The 19,663-nt window shown below is 51.2% G+C and overlaps 1 protein-coding gene across 1 annotated transcript in view; it reads right to left on the bottom strand.

Moving 5' to 3' along the window:
- Positions 1-3,611: 3,611 nt before the first annotated feature.
- Positions 3,612-19,663, bottom strand: part of GRIK3 (glutamate ionotropic receptor kainate type subunit 3) — a gene marked incomplete at both ends in the record, with an annotated part of 117,959 nt that continues 101,907 nt past the window's right edge. The window contains 5 exons of the mRNA XM_082494296.1: positions 3,612-3,806; positions 4,853-5,103; positions 5,336-5,558; positions 12,663-12,880; positions 15,621-15,739. Coding sequence (XP_082350422.1) covers positions 3,612-3,806; positions 4,853-5,103; positions 5,336-5,558; positions 12,663-12,880; positions 15,621-15,739 — 1,006 coding nt within the window. The remainder of the gene's footprint in view (positions 3,807-4,852; positions 5,104-5,335; positions 5,559-12,662; positions 12,881-15,620; positions 15,740-19,663) is intronic.

Consider the following 19,663-nt stretch of genomic DNA (forward strand, 5'->3'; position numbering starts at 1 on the left):
GGTGCCGGGGCGCGGGGTCTCCGCACAGTTCGGCCGCGCGTGGCGCAGGCCCGTGAGCGCTGGTGACAGCTCCGGGGTCTGCGGGGTCCCTCTGTGGCGACCTTCCCCAAGCCCACCCGCGCTGGCGCCCGGCCGAACCCCGCTCCGCGAAAGCACCCACCGAGGGGAGAGCAGTGGGTGCCCGGAGCTGGAGGTGGTTCTCCTTTGCACATTCCATCTCTTTGTGGATCTGTCCTCTCGCCGTCGCACCCAACACGCGCTGCTGGTGGACTCCAGCAGAACAGCGACCCCAAACAAAGCCACCCGCTGTGCCCCTGCTCTGTCTCACAGGAGAGCTGGAAGGAAAAAGCGAGTGATAAAGGGACAGTGAACTGAGGTGACAACAGTTTAGATACAGTTTAATAGCCCAAACCTGTTTTTTCTTGATTTCCTCCTCACTTTTTCAGTCCCTCTGCCCACCGAGCGAAGAGGGATTGATTTAAACAAAATTGGAAGTTGGATCACTCCTAAGCCGTGAGTGGCCGATAGTCTCAAACAGGTCCCAGAACAGCTCGCCGAAGGCTTTGAGGCTTTGTCGTCAGGTCTGCCCCTCCTGAAGTCTGCCGACACATGGCTGCTGAGCGTCCGGCCCATCGCTCCTCCTCTGCGATGGGACACCGCGTGTCCCCGGGACGGAGGCGAGGAGCGCGCGGGGCGCACGGGGGGAACGGGAGAGACTCCGATCTCTGCTGGGCAGCGCAGCAACGGGCTGAATTAACCCTCGTTGCGGGGGGAGCTGCCCCGGGCTGCGGCAGGACGGTTGCGGTCCGGAACCACCTCGGCTCCCCCTGTTCGCAGCGAGCCGGAGCGCAGGGGACGGGGGAGGCAGTGCCCCCCTCCCCCTTCCCCGCTGGGCTCCCCCAGCTCCTGCGTGGCTTCGAGCGGTGCAGAACATTTCCTTGTGGGTAAATGTCAAATGTTTCCATGATCAGGATTTAAACACGGAACCAAAGTGTAGATCCATGACGTTAGCTGCAGTTTCATGGCTGATCTGTGGGCGGTGGGAGGGGAGACGGGTAACCTGCAGGGTTTGGTCCTGCTGGCAGAGAGCGCCAGTAATTCTGGGTGCTCACCTGCCACTCGGGGATGACTGTGAGTAAAATCAAATCAAACTGGTGTCAAGCATGAATAAATGGGGTTTATGGTATTAGTAATATTTATTTATTTATTTATTAAAAATCTGTCAGAAAGAAAAATGAATGCTATTTTCTGTGGTATTTTACTCTCTGGCCAGTTTCAGGCTTTGTTTTTATCTCTGCCTTAATTGTAAAAATCTCTAAGAGCTTAGAAATCTGCCAAGAAAACAAACTGTACTACTCTGACAAGCCTAAGGGTTTGCAAAGAAATACAGAACGCCATTAGCTTGGGGAAGCAGACCCATACTTCCAACCCATCCTCTGCTGTAGTAGGTATTTGGTCAGCAAACTATTAAGAATATGACGCCCATGGAGTTGGCAGCTTTCACCCCTAATTTTTCACAGTTTCTATAAAGAGGTGAAAATTAATGTAAATTCTTTGCATATCTTTACTTATGACAAATCACCTTGTTTTGTTTTGGGTCACTACGTCACTTCTTTATATCACAGAAAAAAAACAAAATAAGGACAAATTATATTCTGTGCTGGGAGAGGGGAACAGCTATCTCCCCTTGAGCTAATTTGCTAATTCTGATCAGCTCCAAAGGTAACCTTCCTAACTGAGCCTCAGAAAGAAACAGGTGGGAAAAAAAATCTGAAATCAGCTACAAACAGGTTTGTTCCTTTGGGCGAGGTTAAACTTTCCAGAACGGCCTTGCAGCTAAGGGAGGGCAAACTGGGTCAGTTCCACTGCTGGTTCCCGCGGTGGACGTGGCACCTCGCTACGCTCATGACACGGAGGGCGAAGTTTGGGGGTGCAGAGCTCGAGCACCGGCTGCTCCATCGCCGCGCTGCCCTGCTGCCCTCCAGACCAGGATGGAGGTGCAGGAGGCGCTTCCAGCGGCAGCGCGATCTGCGGCAGGTCACTGTCACCCTTAGGTGTGCAAGGGAAGGAGGTTGCTCTTTTCTTCAACACCAGTGTTTAAATCAGAGCTTTTAAGCACCTTTGCAATACTCTTCTCGTCATGTTCTGGGTTACAATGGGCAGAGCCATTGCTGTTTGTTTCGTTTTGCAAACTAGTCCGCAGAGCGTCCCATGGGCCACCTGTGCGGTTCCCCGTGGAGAGATGGAGCTGAGTGACACTACGTGAGCATTACTTTAGGTCAGCAGAGGGGTCTTTGGTAATTCAGGCTAAATTCATCTGCAGGACCAGGCTTCTGGGTTAAGGAACCTGAAAATAAGAACACAGTTCATGGAAGATTTCTTAAAAACATTTTAGTCTGTGTTTGCTTAAACCATGTGGAGATGGTGCCTGAGGGGCTGCGGTTCGCGGGCAGAACACGAGGGGACTCAGGTTTGGCTCACGCAGTGCTGCTTGTCCCCGGCCAGCTCCGGCCCTGCAGCCTGAGACTTCATCTTTCGGGTCTCTGACGCCGTGGGGAGCATTTAGTCCTAAACCAGACGTATGGTCCTCTCCTGGTCTGAGTGTGGACGCAGCAGCGCTGCAGTTCAGCACTGCCGAGTTTCATGGAAATTGGTACCGTTTGGCTCTTGGAAACAGCACTGCTCATGCCGCTGCTGAAGCCCGTGGACTCGGCCGCTTTCCGCGCTGCTTTGCGGGAGAGACTGAGCCTTGTGGAAGGAGTGAAGGAGCTGAGGACCTGGACATCATGGTGTCCCCCTGGGTGCGGGTTGGAGTTTGCCACGGGGCGTGTGGGTGGTGTCACTCGGCGGTGGCTGTGGCTCCTGTGCACACCGTGCTGTCCCATCCCTGGCCAAGAGTTCGGTTCCATTCAGGCGTCCTCGCCCCGTCGCCGTCAGCTGTCTCAGATCTACTGATGACCGTGTGTGTTGCCTTCCCCCTCCACACCCCCACGCGGACTTCGGATGGCCACGGCCAGCACAGCTGTGAGGTGAAGGGCCACCATGAGTTGCTTTGAGAGGAGGCACAGCCTTGACCATCACGGTGCTTCACAGACACCTTTCCCTTTCCCGGACAACGTATCCTAAATGCGCTGTCTGTGTCAGTGGGGAATAGACGCTCACGCTGCACCTGACAAAGTGTTTCTTTTTATTGCCATGCTAAAGAAGCCTTCCTCGGGGGCTCCTCCTCACCCGCCGAGGGTCAATTTGGCTCAATTCTGTTTCGCCTCCATGTGTTTGCAGTATGTAAACATCAGACTCCTGGATGGTGGTGTGTTTGGACTCCATGAGGCCTGTAGGATCTAAGCGTTTAAAAAAAAAAGAACGAAAAATAACAAAAACAAAACAGAAAAGCCCCAAGACCCATGTTACAGTCCGTGCTTTGAAGTTCTTGCTTCTATGCCGGCGATCGATGCATCTGTGTTGTAAAGGCCTTGTTCTTGAAATGAACCAAACCAGGCTTTTTGTTTGTTTGTTTGTTTTCTTGTTTTTTAATCCTTGCTTCCCCAGTTAAGAGTGCATCCAGCCTTGTCTGCTGCAATTCCTTCCCTCCCGCCCCCCGCTCCCATTCCCTAGGGAAACACCGGTGTCAATCCAGTGTTGCAGGTCATGTTGTCCTTCCCCGGCAGCCGTCGGTCGTTGAACGTGTGCATGTTGATCACGGCGTCCGTCTTCACCATGACGGGTGGTTGGGGCTTGTGCTTGACCCGGCGCTGGCAGGTGAGCGACAGCCGGATCTCGTCGGCCATGGCGCTGCAGAAGGAGCGCTGGGGAGAGCAGGGACAAAAAGCACCATTACTCCTGGCAAAATGTTCTGCTCTAACCTCTCCGTGAGCAGGAGGATGCTGAGACTAGGCTCTGCAGAGGGCGAGCGGGAGGATTAGGATGCGTTTAAGGCATCAGCTGTACTTAGTGTGACTTCAGTGCCGCACGGGGCTGGTTGACCCCTCTGTCCTTTGGCAAGAATTGTACCTTGGACACACTAAATCCTGCGAGAAGGCAGAGCTACGGCGGCTGTTGGAGTGCTGGTGCTTTGTGTGATCCCTGCCGGGGTCTGGTAGATATATCTGCTGGGAAACAGAGGGCTACCGGATCCCTCTGGGGCTGCTAGTGGGCAGTTTTCCTTCATCTATCTAGTCCGTCCCATGGGCAGCGCGCTTTGATTTCTGGTCATGCACACAAATGCACGTTCTGCTTACTGTACCGTGACACACAAGGCAGAGGGAAAAACATCAAAGCAGTCCTCTTGTTTCAGGAGCACTAATCAGCCACTGCGGGTGGGATGGGCCGTTTGTATGTGTTGATAAAATAGTATGAGGCTTTGTGGTAGACTCTGGCAAGTTTCTTGAGGCCCTTTGAACAGGAGTGGGGAGAAGAGATGGAGACTTCATGCATTGCGCCTGGACTATGCAACACGATTGCATGTGGTAGTGACGAGCGGATGTAACAGCTCAGAGAGGTCCCTGGGAAGGGACCTGTGTCCGTATTTTTATGACTTATGTGTCAGCTTGCTCAAAATTACCCTACAAATGTTTACTAGTCTAGTTACTGCAGCAGCCGATGGCCCTGATCAGGGCGGACAAGATTTACCCCCTGGCCTGATGCTCTGGGCGCGGACAGAAGCAGTGAGCCTTAGGGAAGGGCATTTCGGGGGTGCTCATTTCAGCCCTTGGGCTGCGGGCGCTGGGGCCTCCCGGCAGCAGGGGCAGGGCTGAACCCCTCTGCCCGTCCCCCTGCCTGGCGCTGGGGTCAGCGCGTAACGCCCTGAACGGCCGGGCTAGCGCTGGCGCGGGGAGACTGAGGAAAGCAGTACCTGCTCGCGCTCCGCTGTTTTGCGCAGCTTGTAGATGAACTCCACCATGGCCACGAAGACGGAGAGCACCAAGCCTGCTGCCAAAACAATGAAAATCCCACCGATGTTTTGGATGCCCAGGGCGCTGGCCTCCTTGTTCTCATCCTCAGGGCAGCCATTCCCTCGCCACCACTTCTCCTTCATTACGTGGAGCTTGTCCTCCTCCTGGAGCTGGAGGATGGCAATGGTGATCTTGTCCCTGTACGGTGACCCTGGGGAGAGGGAACACCATTACACACAGGGGGAAAGAAGGGCAAAAGTCACACAAAGTAGGGAACGTGTCTGCGCTAAGCAGGGCTGTTCAGTCTGCTCATCAACAGGCAGACAGCATAAGTGTTTGGAAATTCACTGGTGGGAGTGGACTGTCTTAATCCCATCTGCTGTATTTGTGGTAACTAGCCCCCCTCCAGGGCCACCTACAGAAACGCCACCGCTGTCACTTACCCATGGGAGTCCCAATCCCGTAGCCTTTGGAATCAATGAGCCCCCCGATCTGCGTCAGGTTGCAGTTCCTCTGGGTGATGTACTCGATGGTGGTTGACTCCATCAGCAGGGCATAATCTGCCGTGAGGGTCCGCTGGATTCCTTCCTCATTGTTTTTAACAAGTGCTGTGGGTTTGCTGCTCATGAAAGCCCACATTTTTTCAAACGTGGAAATTTTGGATTTCTGGAAAAACAATACCCCCCAACCCCAAAATAAGAATTAGTCTTCTTTTTGCTGAAACCTTGTGTCTTTACAGTCAATGATAATACCAGTTTGAGAACAGATCACATAATGGAACTATTACCAATTTGACCTTGTCTTAAATATCTCTCTGCTTTCACTGCTCAACATTGTTTGGCTTCACGTTGTCCTAACAAGAGACAAAGGTTCCCACACTCATTGTGCAGACTCTCGGCAGAAAGAGTCACTGCTCCGGAGATCTGATCCTGTGGGTGGAACGGGACTGCTCATTGGCTTCAGTAAGGTACGGGGAGAGCCTGCCTTGGTGCCCTGCACGACCTGCTACTGTGACGGGCTGTCAGCATATCTGTTTACATGTATTAGTTTCCTAACCAGGATTTTGTTTATCCTGTAATGTTTCTGCACAATGAGAGAAGACAGAGAACATTTCAGAGGGCATGTTTTTCTCTTTTGCACACACTCTATTATATTTTTGCCTTTCCTCAAGCATCACAAGGAAACATGTCTCCTCTGAGATATGTGCAACTGCCAAACAAATTTAACGTATCCACATAAACAGAGGCATAGAAATAGTCAAGAAGATTGTCTTACGGCTAAAAATAAACATGGATATTCTTTCACTATCAGCAGGCATTCTGTTGAAAAAGGAGGAATATATTTTCATGGGAATGTCTTTTTCTTCTTCTAGAAAATGTGTTGGGTGAGAAGAAATATGGTTATTTTATGTCTTTCCGTAACATTTGAAACATACCATTTATCTACAACCACCTTCTGAATTGCCTCTATGTAGGTTGTCACAATAGACATAATGGGCTTTAGTCTTGAAAGACTCCCCGGGAAAGGCACATCAGCCTTCTCCTGAAGCACCCCCTTCGCTGGCCACTGTGTTCCTGCGGGTGACTGTAGCTCTCATCCACACAGCTCCATACGTCCCGTTGAGCTCTGGAAGAGCGCTGGGCTGTTGAGGCTTGTGGTCATGCTCCTTTATGTGCCATTCTTCTGTTCTGCCTAATTTCTTGTTTTTCCCAGATCTCTTTTTGCCTTCTTGCGTTATAAGAGGCAGCTTAGTCAGCCAAAACCTCCTCCTCCACAGCGCTACTTAGCGAGAGCCTGAAGCTGGCTGATAAGTTGGAGGGGCTGATAAGTCTTTGTGCTTTGCCTTGAATAAGGGTAACTGCAGCTGCACGAGGAGTCGCTGCGGCAGAAGCTGCACTTTCTGCTTTAGCTGTTGTTTATCTCCGTTTCAGGTCTGTCCTTCCATAAGAAAGCAGGAGATGGAGCCCCAGCCCATCCCAACTGCTGCTATCGCATCTCCCCCTCATTTTTCAACATCACTCAAAACATGCCAGCATAGGTACTTCTCATAAAAACACTAGAAATAAGGGTAAATTAGCTAAGAAAAAAAGTCCCTCATAATGCTTTACATTTCAAATGCTTTGCCTGTCCACTTCCTTTATTCAGCATATTCAACAAAATTTGGCATGTGGCTTAACACCCCGAAATCGGTTAGTACAGCCCAGTGAGGAGGGCTGTTCCACTGTCTTTAACCCCGTGGGCCCGTTCTCCTGAAACAGCCACGGACTCACTGCTTCTCCGTGCAAGCTCTGCTTGTTATAATCCACTTGATGAATGTGCGGCAGTGGATGTGCCGGAGCAAACTTCATTGGCGAGGCAGGATAATCTCCCTCACTTGCAAATCTGGGCCAGTGCCTGTAAGGTGGATTTGTGGCATCTATCAAACCTCAAAGAGCAGCAAGAAATGTAGCCTCCAAAAGGATTATTAAATATCTGTGCATTACAATGGGTAATTGAAATGAATAGCATACTCAGCTTGCTGATAACGACTTGTTTAACATTTATATACTTCACATCAGAGGCCTCTGGGTTCACTGCCTCTCCCTTTCTCTCCCTCTCTTCCTGCATTTAATGCTCCTTGGGTGTTGACACAGAGCTCTTAAACAACATCAGCGTTCTCCCAGTTTAAAGCATAGAGCAAAATAAACTGGCAAAAAATCAATAGGCTGCATTTAGTGAAGCTAATAGGACTTGCATGAGGCATTGTAGCTCTTCAGGCAACTTAAATTACATGAGACAGGGCTCCCTGGAAGAGAAAAAACACTTTTCTCTCCTCTTCTTAAATCACCGCTTCTGACCAGCTGAAAGGACTTAACTGCGTTTTGAAACGCCAGGAGAAGCCCGGCTTTCTGGGCTGGGGGCGCCCATGGCGGGGGGAGCACCCTCCGGCCGGAGCGCGCCTCGGCAGGGGCTCCCCACCAGCCCAGAGCTGCCCGCCGCTGCCTGCTCCTGCCTAAAGGAGCGGCCGAAACAGAGACCCGGCGACACAGGGACGAGCCCCTCGGCAGAGAAGGGCTCTCTCCCCGCAGCCAACCCCCCGGGCGCCATGGCCTCACCGTCCCCAACGCCGAGGCCGTGGTAGCTCCTCCGGGGAGGGCAGGTCAAGCCCCCGGGGCAGGCGGTTCGCCGCACGCCTCTGCTCAAGGCAATCTCAGGCTCTCCACGTAGTCTAAAACCTGCCACCTTCTCACTGGGAATTTATTTCCTAGTAGTTTCTTTAACTTAGCTAACACGAGATAAGAACTCTCCTTGTCCAAGTGAAAATTCACCAACTGTAATTCTCGGCACAGCACTAGCAGTTGGAGAGACCCGGCTGGTTGTTAAAAGTCCATTTTAGAAGCAATTGTCAGTCATTGGGAGAGCAGTCATCAATCAAAAATTGCAGGAGCAACCACGGCGAGGAGCGTACAGTGCTCCAGCTCCCACCTAATTCCGGGGAGCTTCGACCACTGGGCATTTTTGCCTGTTAGGGGAAAAGTTGTTCCTTCCCCCATTTCCTCCTCAGAATACTTCTGCCATACCGCAAAGGTGGTCACTTATCTATGGGATTTGGGTGACCTCACCTGAGAACATACCAGTCAAATAAGCAAAACCATCTTAGTAGTAATTTAATAGTCACTAAAGAATGCAGATAAATTCTGTTTCTTTTGCTGGACTTGTGTGTGCGTGTGTGTTTCGTTTTGCTGGACCTCTGATTTTACAGCTTAAGGAATTGACCTTAAAAAATCTTTGCTGGGATTAGCTACTGGTTTGAACCGATATTTTCTGTGACTAGGTGCAAATTTCTTTCCTACGGAATCACCATTCACTTTATGGGCTGTATAAAAGACGCGGGAGTTGGTGGCAGGCAGAGAGACCCTCCTGTGCCCCCGCGTCCTCCCAAGGGTCCCCCTCAGTGACAACTGTGCTCCGCTGCCAAAGGCAGGTGAGGAGGCACTGCGTGGTTGCTCTGAAGCATTAAGATAAATGACCTGACACTGACTTCCTCCTGGCAGAGAAATTCGAGAGTCGGGAACTCCGGAACGTTAGTAATGATGGAGATTATTGCTAATAAACAAAGGCGGCAGTTTAGCACTGGTGATGAGCGCAGCCATGGCTCACGCCGGGGGATCCCGTTTCTCTCTGCTTACGCCTCTCCCACCGATTCATGTGAATGGAGCTTCTCCGCATTTCGGTCGGGATAAATAACAGCAGAATCCTCTCCGCTGTCCTCTGCGTCTTAATAAAACCCTGAGTTAGTGCTAAATGAGATGCATGTATGAAAAGCTGCGTTCCAGCCCCTCTTAATGCCGCAATTGCAACAACACTGCGAACGCCTCTGGATTCATTCTTTAGAGTCACGGCTCAGAAGCTCCCTTTAATAACCAATGCTTCAAGACCAGTCACCCAAATAAATTAATGGAATAGTTTAGAGGAGCCACTACAAGGCATCTTGCCAAGACATATACGTGTTTTTATCAGTGAAATTGGCAAGAAAGTAACTTTCAGGCTTAAGATTTTCAATTCCAGCCTGTATGAAAAAATAAATTGATTTTCACCAGCTGAAGATACTTACTCTTGAGGATTTAACATTTCTGTACAAGTGAATATATATGTACACACATACACACACTCTCACACTCATTCTCCAAACCGCACGGTGAACCCGGCGTTTGCTCAGAGACAGACCGATCCTCTGCAAGATTTCTGGTGTGATTTATAATGAAAGCGAGATGCTGTTCCTAAATTAATTGATATGTGTTTATTCCTGCAACTTGATCTGTGTTGCCAGGGAATAAATAGCTTCTCAAAAGTTCTTTTTGTGAAGTCAAAATCTGTGAAAGTCTCTCATCTCCTTCCCACTCGCAGTCGCTGCTCAGCTCAGCCGCACAGGCAAAAACCTTTGTGGGAGCAGGATCGCCCGCCGTGGGTCCGCCCCAGAGATGTGCTTTGGCTCGGTTCAGTCGGGAACTTCTGCGGTGACTTCGGTGAGCTCTGCGTGAGCCCTCGCTCAGCCTGGCCGCGGGCAGAAGTCTGGTCAGCGTTTTGGGAGCTGCCTCAGGGAACAGAGTGGAAGGCGCTTGCCTTGCTCCCAAAGCTCGGCTCCAGGGTGCTGCTCTCCTCCCGCGCTTTGTCACACCTCCCCGGTGCCGGGAGGGCCACAGGCCCAGACGAGGTTCAGTGAAGGACAGCGGTGGCCACAGCCACCGGTCACAGCTGATGGTGGCCACGGGGCTCAGGCCACAGCTCTGGGGGGTCCATGTCTGCGGTTTGCAGCTTCTTGGAGATGGAGAAGCGGAGGATCGAGTTCCTGACGTGAGGGGAACTGCTTTGGGGAACGGTTGTACGAGGAGCAAGGCAGTGCTCTGGGCTAAGTCCTAGTGGGCGACCCACAGAATAGGTGCAGTGGGGGATCCCAGTCAGGGTGTCCCCACCAGCCTTTTGTCCCAGCAGCACCAGTCTGTCCGGCAAACTGCAGCAGTGCTCTGTCCGCCAGACCTGCAGGGGCTTTCGAAGAGCAGCAGTCGCGCAGCCTGCCTGGGGCTGTCTCTCTGCTGGGAACCCCGCGTTAGCAGAGCAGAGGAAGGTCCCGTGAAGCTGTTGGCCGTTCCTTCAGTCCCACCCATCCGCAGGGAGGGCAGATCCTCAGCAGACGCCGCCGGGGCCCCTTGCTCTGTCCCCCAGACCTTTGTGCTGTCTGACAGCTGTCCCCGTGAAGGTGGCACTGGCAGAGCAGCCGTACTGAAGCCACCCTGGCATTTGCCCATCATTTGTCAAAGACCTCAGCGAGCGGTGGGAGAAGTTCTGGCTCTCCCACATTTCCCTGTACACGAAGGACAAGTGAACACAGTGTCATCCCACACGAGCGCTCCCACTGTTCCAGCAGTCGAAACGCTCGTCAGAAGGGACATCCCTGAGAATTCATCTCCAAACAGCAATAATAATAACAAAAAAGGAAAATACGCTGCATCAATAAATCCTGCCAAATGCCCGTTAGAAGCCTGAAGAATGATTCTGATGGATACTGATAGGAAGCAATAAATATACTCTGTCCTTGGAGGTTTTTAAAAAAGGCAGTTTCCTTTTATTCTTATGCAAACCCCTTATTGGAAAGAGTAGTTAAAACACAAAAGTAAAAGTCTGTCTTTTCCTGATAGCTGTTGTAGGTGTGTATTGCTTTTGGAAGGTAACGCCAGGCATCTGACCGTGCCAGAGACAAAGCCCCATGCACCAGCCCCACCGCAGAAAGCAAACTAACCAGCAGCAACTGCCCATTCTGTGCAACACTTTCATTTCCCAGAATTAATTAAAGATCAAACCGAGCAAAATCCTCCATGTTTCTTCACCAATCTGTGTTCCTGCCTGTCAAAGTCAGCACAGAGATTCAGAAAGTATAGTGGCTCCTTAACCAAGTCTCAGCCAAGAAAAGTTGCGGAAGAATGCTGCTGCTTCTTGTTATTAAAACTCAGCACATTGGCTTCCTTTAATGAGTCTTGGCAATTAAACTGCTGACAGCCTACTGTAGCTGCCTTTACACTGTGCCTATTCAAATTATTGCAGTATTCCAGGCACAACCTGCTTTTTAAAGCATGAACTATGTTTGTCACACTTTGGCCCATATATTCCCGCTGAATTAGGGTGACCGGAGGGGGAAGGCAGCCGAGGTGCGGGGGGAGGCAGTGCCGCTCCTGCGGCCGCCGGCTCTGATCCGCCGGCGCTCCTGCGGCCGCGCTGACCAAGCGCCCCGGGAGGGCAGCGGCACGGCGGGACCCCGGGCTCTGACCGGCGCTCCCAGGGGAGCACAGAGAACACCAAACCTTCCCCGGAAAGACGGCTTTTTGAGTTCATCGATGAATTTAAATTCCTCTCCAAGCCACGGGGATCATTCCTTAGATTAATCACCCCTCATTTCTATTCCTTTATTCTCTCACTCTTTTTTCAAAGCGTGTTTTTACAGGCTAGCTGTGGTTTTAAAGGTCTTTTTAAGTCCCTCGGTTTCTTTCAATTTTTGAGGCAATAGTGAAATATGAATGCTCTTAGCTACCTCCTCTGCAGTGTTGGCTAACTTCTGAAATTAATTATGCTTTAAAGAGAAGAAATTAATGTAATTTAACTCTGATGCATTGGTGGTGTTACCCTGCGCTGGGTTTCAGAGGTTAATAAAACTTGACTACATTAATGTGAACACCTGAAGGACAAGAAAGATATTTCAGCTGTAAAAAATACCGGTCAGGGAGGGCACTTTGCAACATCTGTCCGGGTTTAGGTGTCATTTGTTCTCTTCCCTGTCCCTGAAGGCCGACCCGGTCAGCCCCGAGGGCTCTGTGGAGCTGTTGCTGTAGAGACAAGGAGGAGCTGCAGCGGGTGAGATGTGGCAACAGGGAAGATACTTCAGGGAATGTAGGATTTCTCTGCGGGGCTTTTTTCTGGAGGCCTAATACGTGCCTCCTTTTAGGGTGTCTGAGCCAATACTGGGTACAGTCTCCAAAGCTGTAAAATCAATATAACTTTGTAATTCTAACCTCAATTAGCACCAGGGAGAGGGGGGTTTAGCCGCGATGGGAATCTAGGCAAGCTGAACTGACAGGGTTCAAGGTCTGGACAAGGATGTGAGACTGAAACAACGCGGCTATAAGGAGAAGCAGCGGTGGCTTCGGAGGCTTTTTGTCTTTGGTTCTCTGTTCTCACTCCCGTTGGCCTGAGAGTGCTGCGTCTCTGCCGGGATGGTGGAAAGCCTTTGCCAGGTCTCACCTTGAAGAAGGTCATCGTAGCTCCATCCTTCACTGCTCCGTACTCTATTTTTGTCTGCTTTGCCAAGTCGTCTGCGGAGTCGATGGGGGATTCCATCCTCTCCACCGTCAGGAAGGCGGCAAGGTTGGCCGTGTAGGACGAGATGATAATTAGGGTGAAGAACCACCATATGCCACCAATGATCCGTGTAGACAGTGCTTTGGGCATCAGCTCAGAGCCTGGGGTGGGATGGGGGGAAGGAGAAGGAGGGAAGAGGAAGCAAAGAGAGAGAAAGGACCCGTTTTATATATACATACGTACAATATGTACATACACACACATATATATAAAAAGATTAGATTTCACTGTCAAAACTGTAACAGCTACACAATTAAAACCAACTGGTTTTGAGGCAAATTATCCAGACATCTTGCATGCGAGGAAGTCGGTGGGGTTTTTGTAGCATTTGCAGAAAAATCCTCTCCCTTTATTGCTGACCTTGGGTACAGTGCACAATTTACAGGAAACATTCGAACTGAAGTAATTAACTAGGCTGCTTTTATGAGATTTAAATAGCGAGCCATTTATGAACTTTTATGAGTGTTTTGTTCTGCCATTTAAAAAGTGCTTTGCTTTTATATGGATTACTTTTCAAAGGACTCACTCTAGGGAGTGTGTTCAAATACACAAGGTTTAAAAAAAATCAAACAGCGAGAGAAAGGAACTATCAGGGTCCAGTACTTTGAATACTGGTTAGAAGTAGGGAAGCAGGAGATGTTACAGCAGAAAAGGTGTAACAGGTCTGGAATGACTTTTATTGAGCAGACATGAAGGACTAAATGGGTTGTGCTATTTTTGTAATCGCCCAAGACACCTTTCAAAGCCAGGCAACAGCTCTGGGTTTGAAACAACTGCGTTCAGAGGATATATCCAACCTGGAATTTGCAGCAAAGATTGGGCTTTGCAAAGCAGTTTTAAGCAGTGTGGCATCAAAGCATAGCATGGAGTGTGGTTTTTCTCCTGTCTGAATGCAGCAAGGAGGCACCAGGGAGCAGAGGAGCCTTGGACATCGAGGGCTGCTTCGGTTCTTCTCAAGATCCTGCTTCTTCCCCATTCCATCTCATGCCCTTTGATGCATTGGACGGTGTGACATCAGTCTAGCTTTGAAATATTATTTTTCTTAGATGCAGAATAGAGTTAAAAAGAATACAGCTCTTTTCATTTATCAGCATCTGATAAGAGGATGATTCATCCTGCTAAACCCTCTTGCTGGGAACTGTCACTGTCCATCAGAGCAGCCGAGATCGGGAAGAGTCTCTATTACAGGCTGGAGCAGCGGCAGCAGGAGGAGCGCAGAGCAGTAGCACTGTGCATGCCACCAAGCTGATGCTGCGGTTCTTTTGCTCTCTGGGTGTAACTACTGATACACGGTAAATTAAAGTGTGACAAATGTTTGACATTTTCCGCTTATTTCTATTCCTGGATTTTCTGCAATTAGATCACAGATGAATTTCGTTCCTTATTCGGAGCTGCTCACAAGCTCCCCCTCTGCTGTCTTCCTAACAGATTTACTCTATTCATTCCATCTATAGATCTTCCATTTGCTCTATTCCATCCACATATATGAATGTAATCCCATCCATTTCCCATTTCGAAGGTTCCTGTCATTGTGGTGTCGTACACCAGCGACACTGAAAGCGTTTAGTCTCAGAGGCAGTGGCTGCCAGGGAGAGCTGCCTGCAGGAGCTCTCGCCATCCTCTCTGCCCCAGCAGCCTTCGCCCTGTGCTAGAGGGAGTTTGAGGCCATTTCACAATGTGCAGAATGACCAGATGAGGATAAAAATGGAGACAGGCCAGAGGGCAAGATGTTCTGTCTTCTGTAAAAGTTGATTTAAAACCGAGCGAGCCTGGACAGAGATACTGAACTTAAACAAATTGCTTGAATTAACAGAAGCAGGAATTTACAGAATCTGTGGGATGCTGCGGAGTTTGGCGAATTAAACTGCTGAGGGAGACGAAGGCAGCGTTCCTCCTGGGGGCACGGTGGGTGGGTGCTCCTGCGTGCACACCGGCAGCAGCACACGTGTGAACACACCACTGCTCCGTCGCGTAGCTGTGCGCTTCCAGATGGCAGGCTCGGGAGCTGCTCCTTCTGACACCTGCCAGAGCGTGCACGCTTCATTAGTAGTGATTATTGCCGCACACGGGCACGTGCGTGCCGGCAGCAGCTGCAGCCTGCGGGGCTCTGCCTCCTGGGGCCAGCGATGAGTCTGTCCCGGAGCCGTGGGGTGAGCTGTTGGGACGGGGGCTTTGACCCCGCAGACGGTGGGAAGCACAAATAGAGGCAGGTGTCAAAAAAAAAAAAGAAAAAAAGATTGACAAGCTCCGGCCTGCTCTGACACAGAAGAAATCGGATGGTTTTCTTGGCATAAAAGCCTTGGACCTTTTCCTGGTGCCCCAGACGGGGCTCGGCCCTGGCACATGTCCCCCCCTTTTCTCCATCCCACGGCTCAGCAGGTGTCTGCGCAGAGATGAAGTTCAAAGTGAGTGAATAACAACAAACGCAGTCGCCAAGAGCTCCTGAGCTGCAGATCACAGCTGGTTCCCCTGATGAGATTACTGTCTCATTAGCGCTTTGCGGGCCGTGGCCCCAGCCAGGGGCTGCCCGCGGTGCACGCGGCTCCCCGGGCAGCGGCTCCCGTAGGTGCTGCTGTGCCCCACGGCGTCTCCTCCGGGAGCAGCAGGCGCCGGGCGCTTCCCAGCACAGCGGGTCCCAGGAGGTGCCGGAGGAGAGCTGCCTCCCCTCTCCCACACCTCGCCGCCTTTCAGCGGGGAGCCGGTCCTGACGAGTGCTTCTGTGCCTGTTCAGATGTTTTATCTTGTTCCCATCACAACAAAATACATTTTAAATTTAAAAAGCTGCCACAAAAGGTCTGTGCTGGAGAGCCGGTGGGGGGGTGCGGGGAGGTGCCGCCGTACCTTGCTGCATCAGTGCTCCCATCCCAAACCAGAAGCTGTTCAATAGGGTGAAGTTATTCTCCACGATGTCTGATCCTGGGTTACAGGGGTGAGCATCGTACCACTCGTATGGGCTGAACCTACGGCGGCACATGGAAAGCGAGAGCTCATTAATCGGGATGTGGCATGACAAGACCCTAAAGGAACAGGAAAAAAAGAGCCTTAATACATCTCGTGCTGCTGCGCAGGGCCTGCCGACCCCTTCGGTTGTGCGGCTTATTAAAGTAAAAGACAAATTCAGCCAAGATTTTCAGAAGTGACCAGCGTGGCTGTTAGCCCCGTGTCCCACATTGCAGACAGCAAGGAAACCCGGGAAGCCAGGTCCTTCTGAGGTATCGCAAGTCGCTTCCCCAAAGCCTTCGGTCACTTCGGATCATCTCTGCAGCACTACGTCACACGACAGCAATGGAGCACACGACCATGGGATGGGATGCGGTGCAGACACGCGACCTCGAGCCCGAGTACGCAACAGTTCCGGGATGTGGGGAATAGTGACATTTCTAGATGGAGTGAGGAGAGGTGCTGCAGTGGTTCTGCAGCGGTAGCTGTGGCAAACGGCAGCGTTTCGGGGGACTCTCCTGCTGGTGCACATGGGAATGGGGGTGGGATTTAGCTCAGTGAGAAGCAGAGCTTCCCACCGCCCTGATGGGCAGGAGTCCTGCGCGGTCAGAGCACCAGCACAACGGTGGGAGCGGGTGTGGGTTTGCCACGGGCTGCTGCGGTGCTCGGCACTGGTGCAGGTGGTGGGAGAACGTTTACGCCCTGCGGGGGCATGTTTCTATGGGGCCCTCTGTAGTTCTTGGGCAGAACCGAGGGAATTTTCTCTGCAAATCCTGCCTAGGGCTGGCAGGCAAGCACTGCTGTGAGCACGGCTCTCCCAGCCAGGATCTGGGGAGGATGCTCAACAGGAGAGACACTAATATTTTTAGAGCTGTTTATTTACATTTTCTAAGAGTCCCAAATTTTGCAGAGATTAAATTAAAAACATAATTGGTATAATTGCTTTTGAACCAGGCATTAATTATCATCTCCGCTTCCTTCTGAAATCTCTGTAGCTTTACAACAGCCCTTTCTCAAAGCCCAGCCCACAGTTTGTATTAGGAGATATTTCTCTCTGTAATTCTCCGCCAGACGCGCTGCTACCCAAGGAGATGTCTTGTTGCTTAATTTCACAGGCGCCCACAGTCAGACAGTTGGATATACTTGGAGAAAAGAGCCCCAGCTCTCTCCCAGGTGCCCCTCAGCAAACACCTCCCAGCCCTGCTCCCCCCTCGGCGCCAGAGGCGAGGAGATGTTCTGCAAACGCGGAGCCGCCGTCCGCGGGATGTGAACGGAGCAGGGCGAAGCACGGGAGGGTGTCCGTGGGGAAGACCCCATCACGGGGGACGGACGGGGCGCAGCGCACAGGCCGTGTGGGTGTAGAGAAGTTCATCCTGGGTATATCTGTCACTTTTGGCTTCTGTTTTCCACGCGCGAGGTACAGTTTAGCGGCCTCTCCTCCCCCCTCTTTTATCTCGCCGTTCTGCAGTGGGGACCGTCGCCCGCTCTGGGTTGGCGGGTGCCTCGCTCGGGCTGTGCCCTGACAGTCCTGCTCGTTCCTCCAGGGAACGGCCGGGCCGCTCTCACTGCCCACCTCCCCCTGCTTTCTTAAATAGGAGAAAATCAGAAAGGAAAACAAGAATCAGGCTGAATTTAGACCTGGCTTTACGTGCTGCCTATTTCTTTAAACTCGCTGTAAATTTCTGCCATAAAGGACGGCGCCGAAGCCCTCTCTGTCAAATGAAGCCAGAGTTCAAGAATTAGATGAAAACTTTCTTGGGCTGCCGATGAAAGAATATGAAACAGAAAGGGAATTGGTAAGATCAAATGAGCCTGACAAGATGACACACTGGAGAACTTCAAGGTCTCTGAGTGAAAACCTACTGGTGCTGCTCAAATTACAGAGAAATATTCAGAAAACTGCAAAGCTGCGACAGCGTCTTCAGTGCTTGAAAAGTGAGTGGGACCATTAGCGGAAACAGAGGAGTAATGAAGGAAGAAGCGAGCGGAGCTCGTTGACCCCGTACAGCTAGAGCCATAATAAATGGGGGCTGCTCAGGATCCACCGTGGGCTGGCTTCCCCCCTCCTCCGGTGCAGAACAGGGTCTGAGGAATATTTCATCAGAAACTATGATTATTTTCTTGTCTCTTCTTGGCCTTTTTGGCAGGGAAACGGGGGAGCATTTCAAGGAAGGTTTAAAGATCTAACACAAAATGCTTTTTGAGTCTAAATTGCATCTCCAGAGACATTTCTTGTGGATGACCCAGTCCTTGTTGCAATTAAGATGAATATTAGACCCACCTGCCCTGTTGTGCACCCAAAGGTGATCAGCTGTAATTTGAAGGCCGTGTGAGTCAGAGGACGGGTGACAATTCAAATCAGCCACCTGCACGGGCCACCTCCAACCTCGCGCCAGAGTCACCAGACAAATTACCCCCACGAAGCCTTATAAATTGCTGGTGTTTATAGCTCTGGGGGGGGGGCTGGTTGGTGAGGAGCGGAGGCTTCATCAATAACTAAGGAAGACTGATTAAAAGGGGAGATGGATCAAATACATCCTTTGCCTGCCTCTAAATAGTTCCTAAGTTGGCTTTAAGTGGCATTGACCTATGATTATAGCGTCAGCAGAGGACTCTGGTGCCTCGTTCAGGATACTCCCATCTCTGAGTTAAGGCTTTGCTATTTTGACTGTGGTTTTCTCCTGAGGATTGAATTTTAGAGGCCTTGCTGGGGTCAAAAGCAGATATTGTTTCCATTGCTTCTGAAAGCAGTAAATATGTTCCCCATGAAATCTCTTTCTCTTCATCTCTATGTGTTGAAAGATTGTTCCTGCAGAGCCTTAATTACACTGAATATTTGGTGTTCTTTGAAAGAATAGGAAGACAGAAGAAATGTCAGGAGCAAAACACATGAAAAAGAAACTGTAATTGCAGTATTTTATAGGCTCGATTTCAGCCAAAAAATAGCTAGGGATAGGGAAATAGATAGGAAATAGATAGGGAAAAACTGTGGTATTACATCATGACTGCAGTGATGTAGAGAGATTATGAGGCTCATTCTGGGTCATCTCAGAGCAAAACCAGAGTTTTGCAGTTCTTAGGTTTCCACCCCCGACGCCAGCCGCACAGCCCGGCACAGCCTCCCGCGTTCGCCGCGCCGGGGCGGTCCCCAGAGGGGCGTCAAAACACCCACGTGGTTCCCGAGCGCGACTGCCGCGCGTGTGGGCACATGGGGGGCTCCGGCTTAGCCCAGACCCCCACCCAGCGAGTGCCCTCCCGCGCGGGCAAGGCCGGGGGGGGTCGGGCCGGTGCCCGCTTGGGTGCCCGACTCGGTGGGTCGGGGCGGGCGCTGCGTGCACATCGCTGCCGACGGCGGGACGCGTCGCCCTGGGTGCCCGGGGCTGGGCAGCCCCGCTGCTCTCTGAACGGAGCACCTGGATCGTCCTGCCTGGAAAAAGCGGTGCCCAAGGTGTTCTCACATCGGGGCCTGTCCCAGCATCTCCTTCAGCCTTTCCTCAGGATTTACTGCGATGAATTTCCTGCGCAGATACAATCTGCACACTTAACGTGCTTTGAAAGTGGGACCTGGACAATTTGGGCTGGATTTGGCCATTATACGAATCAGGAAAAATAAACTCATAAATGTAAAATTGTATTTCAATCGTCATTCCAAGCCGCACACGCAGTCTAGTACTTACGGCATTAAAGCCAAAGCCCTTATGGCAGCGGAGCCCATCTAGCTGTGTTCTGCACGGCTAACGGAGACATAAAGTGAAGGAGTTCTATCACTCATCGCAATATTTTTCCTTTTTGTAATTTCCTGGGGCTCATTTTCCCAGATGAGTATCTTTTCCTGCTGAGAGCGCCTGGCTCCTCTCTGACACAAAGCAAAACTGCTGAGGACCCCATCCTGCCCCGCGGCAGTCCCGGACGCTCCGGGCCCTTCAGCCGGGGCGGGACGGAGC

This window comes from Vanellus vanellus (assembly GCF_965231255.1).
Source record: "Vanellus vanellus genome assembly, chromosome: 22".
NCBI lineage: Eukaryota > Metazoa > Chordata > Aves > Charadriiformes > Charadriidae > Vanellus > Vanellus vanellus.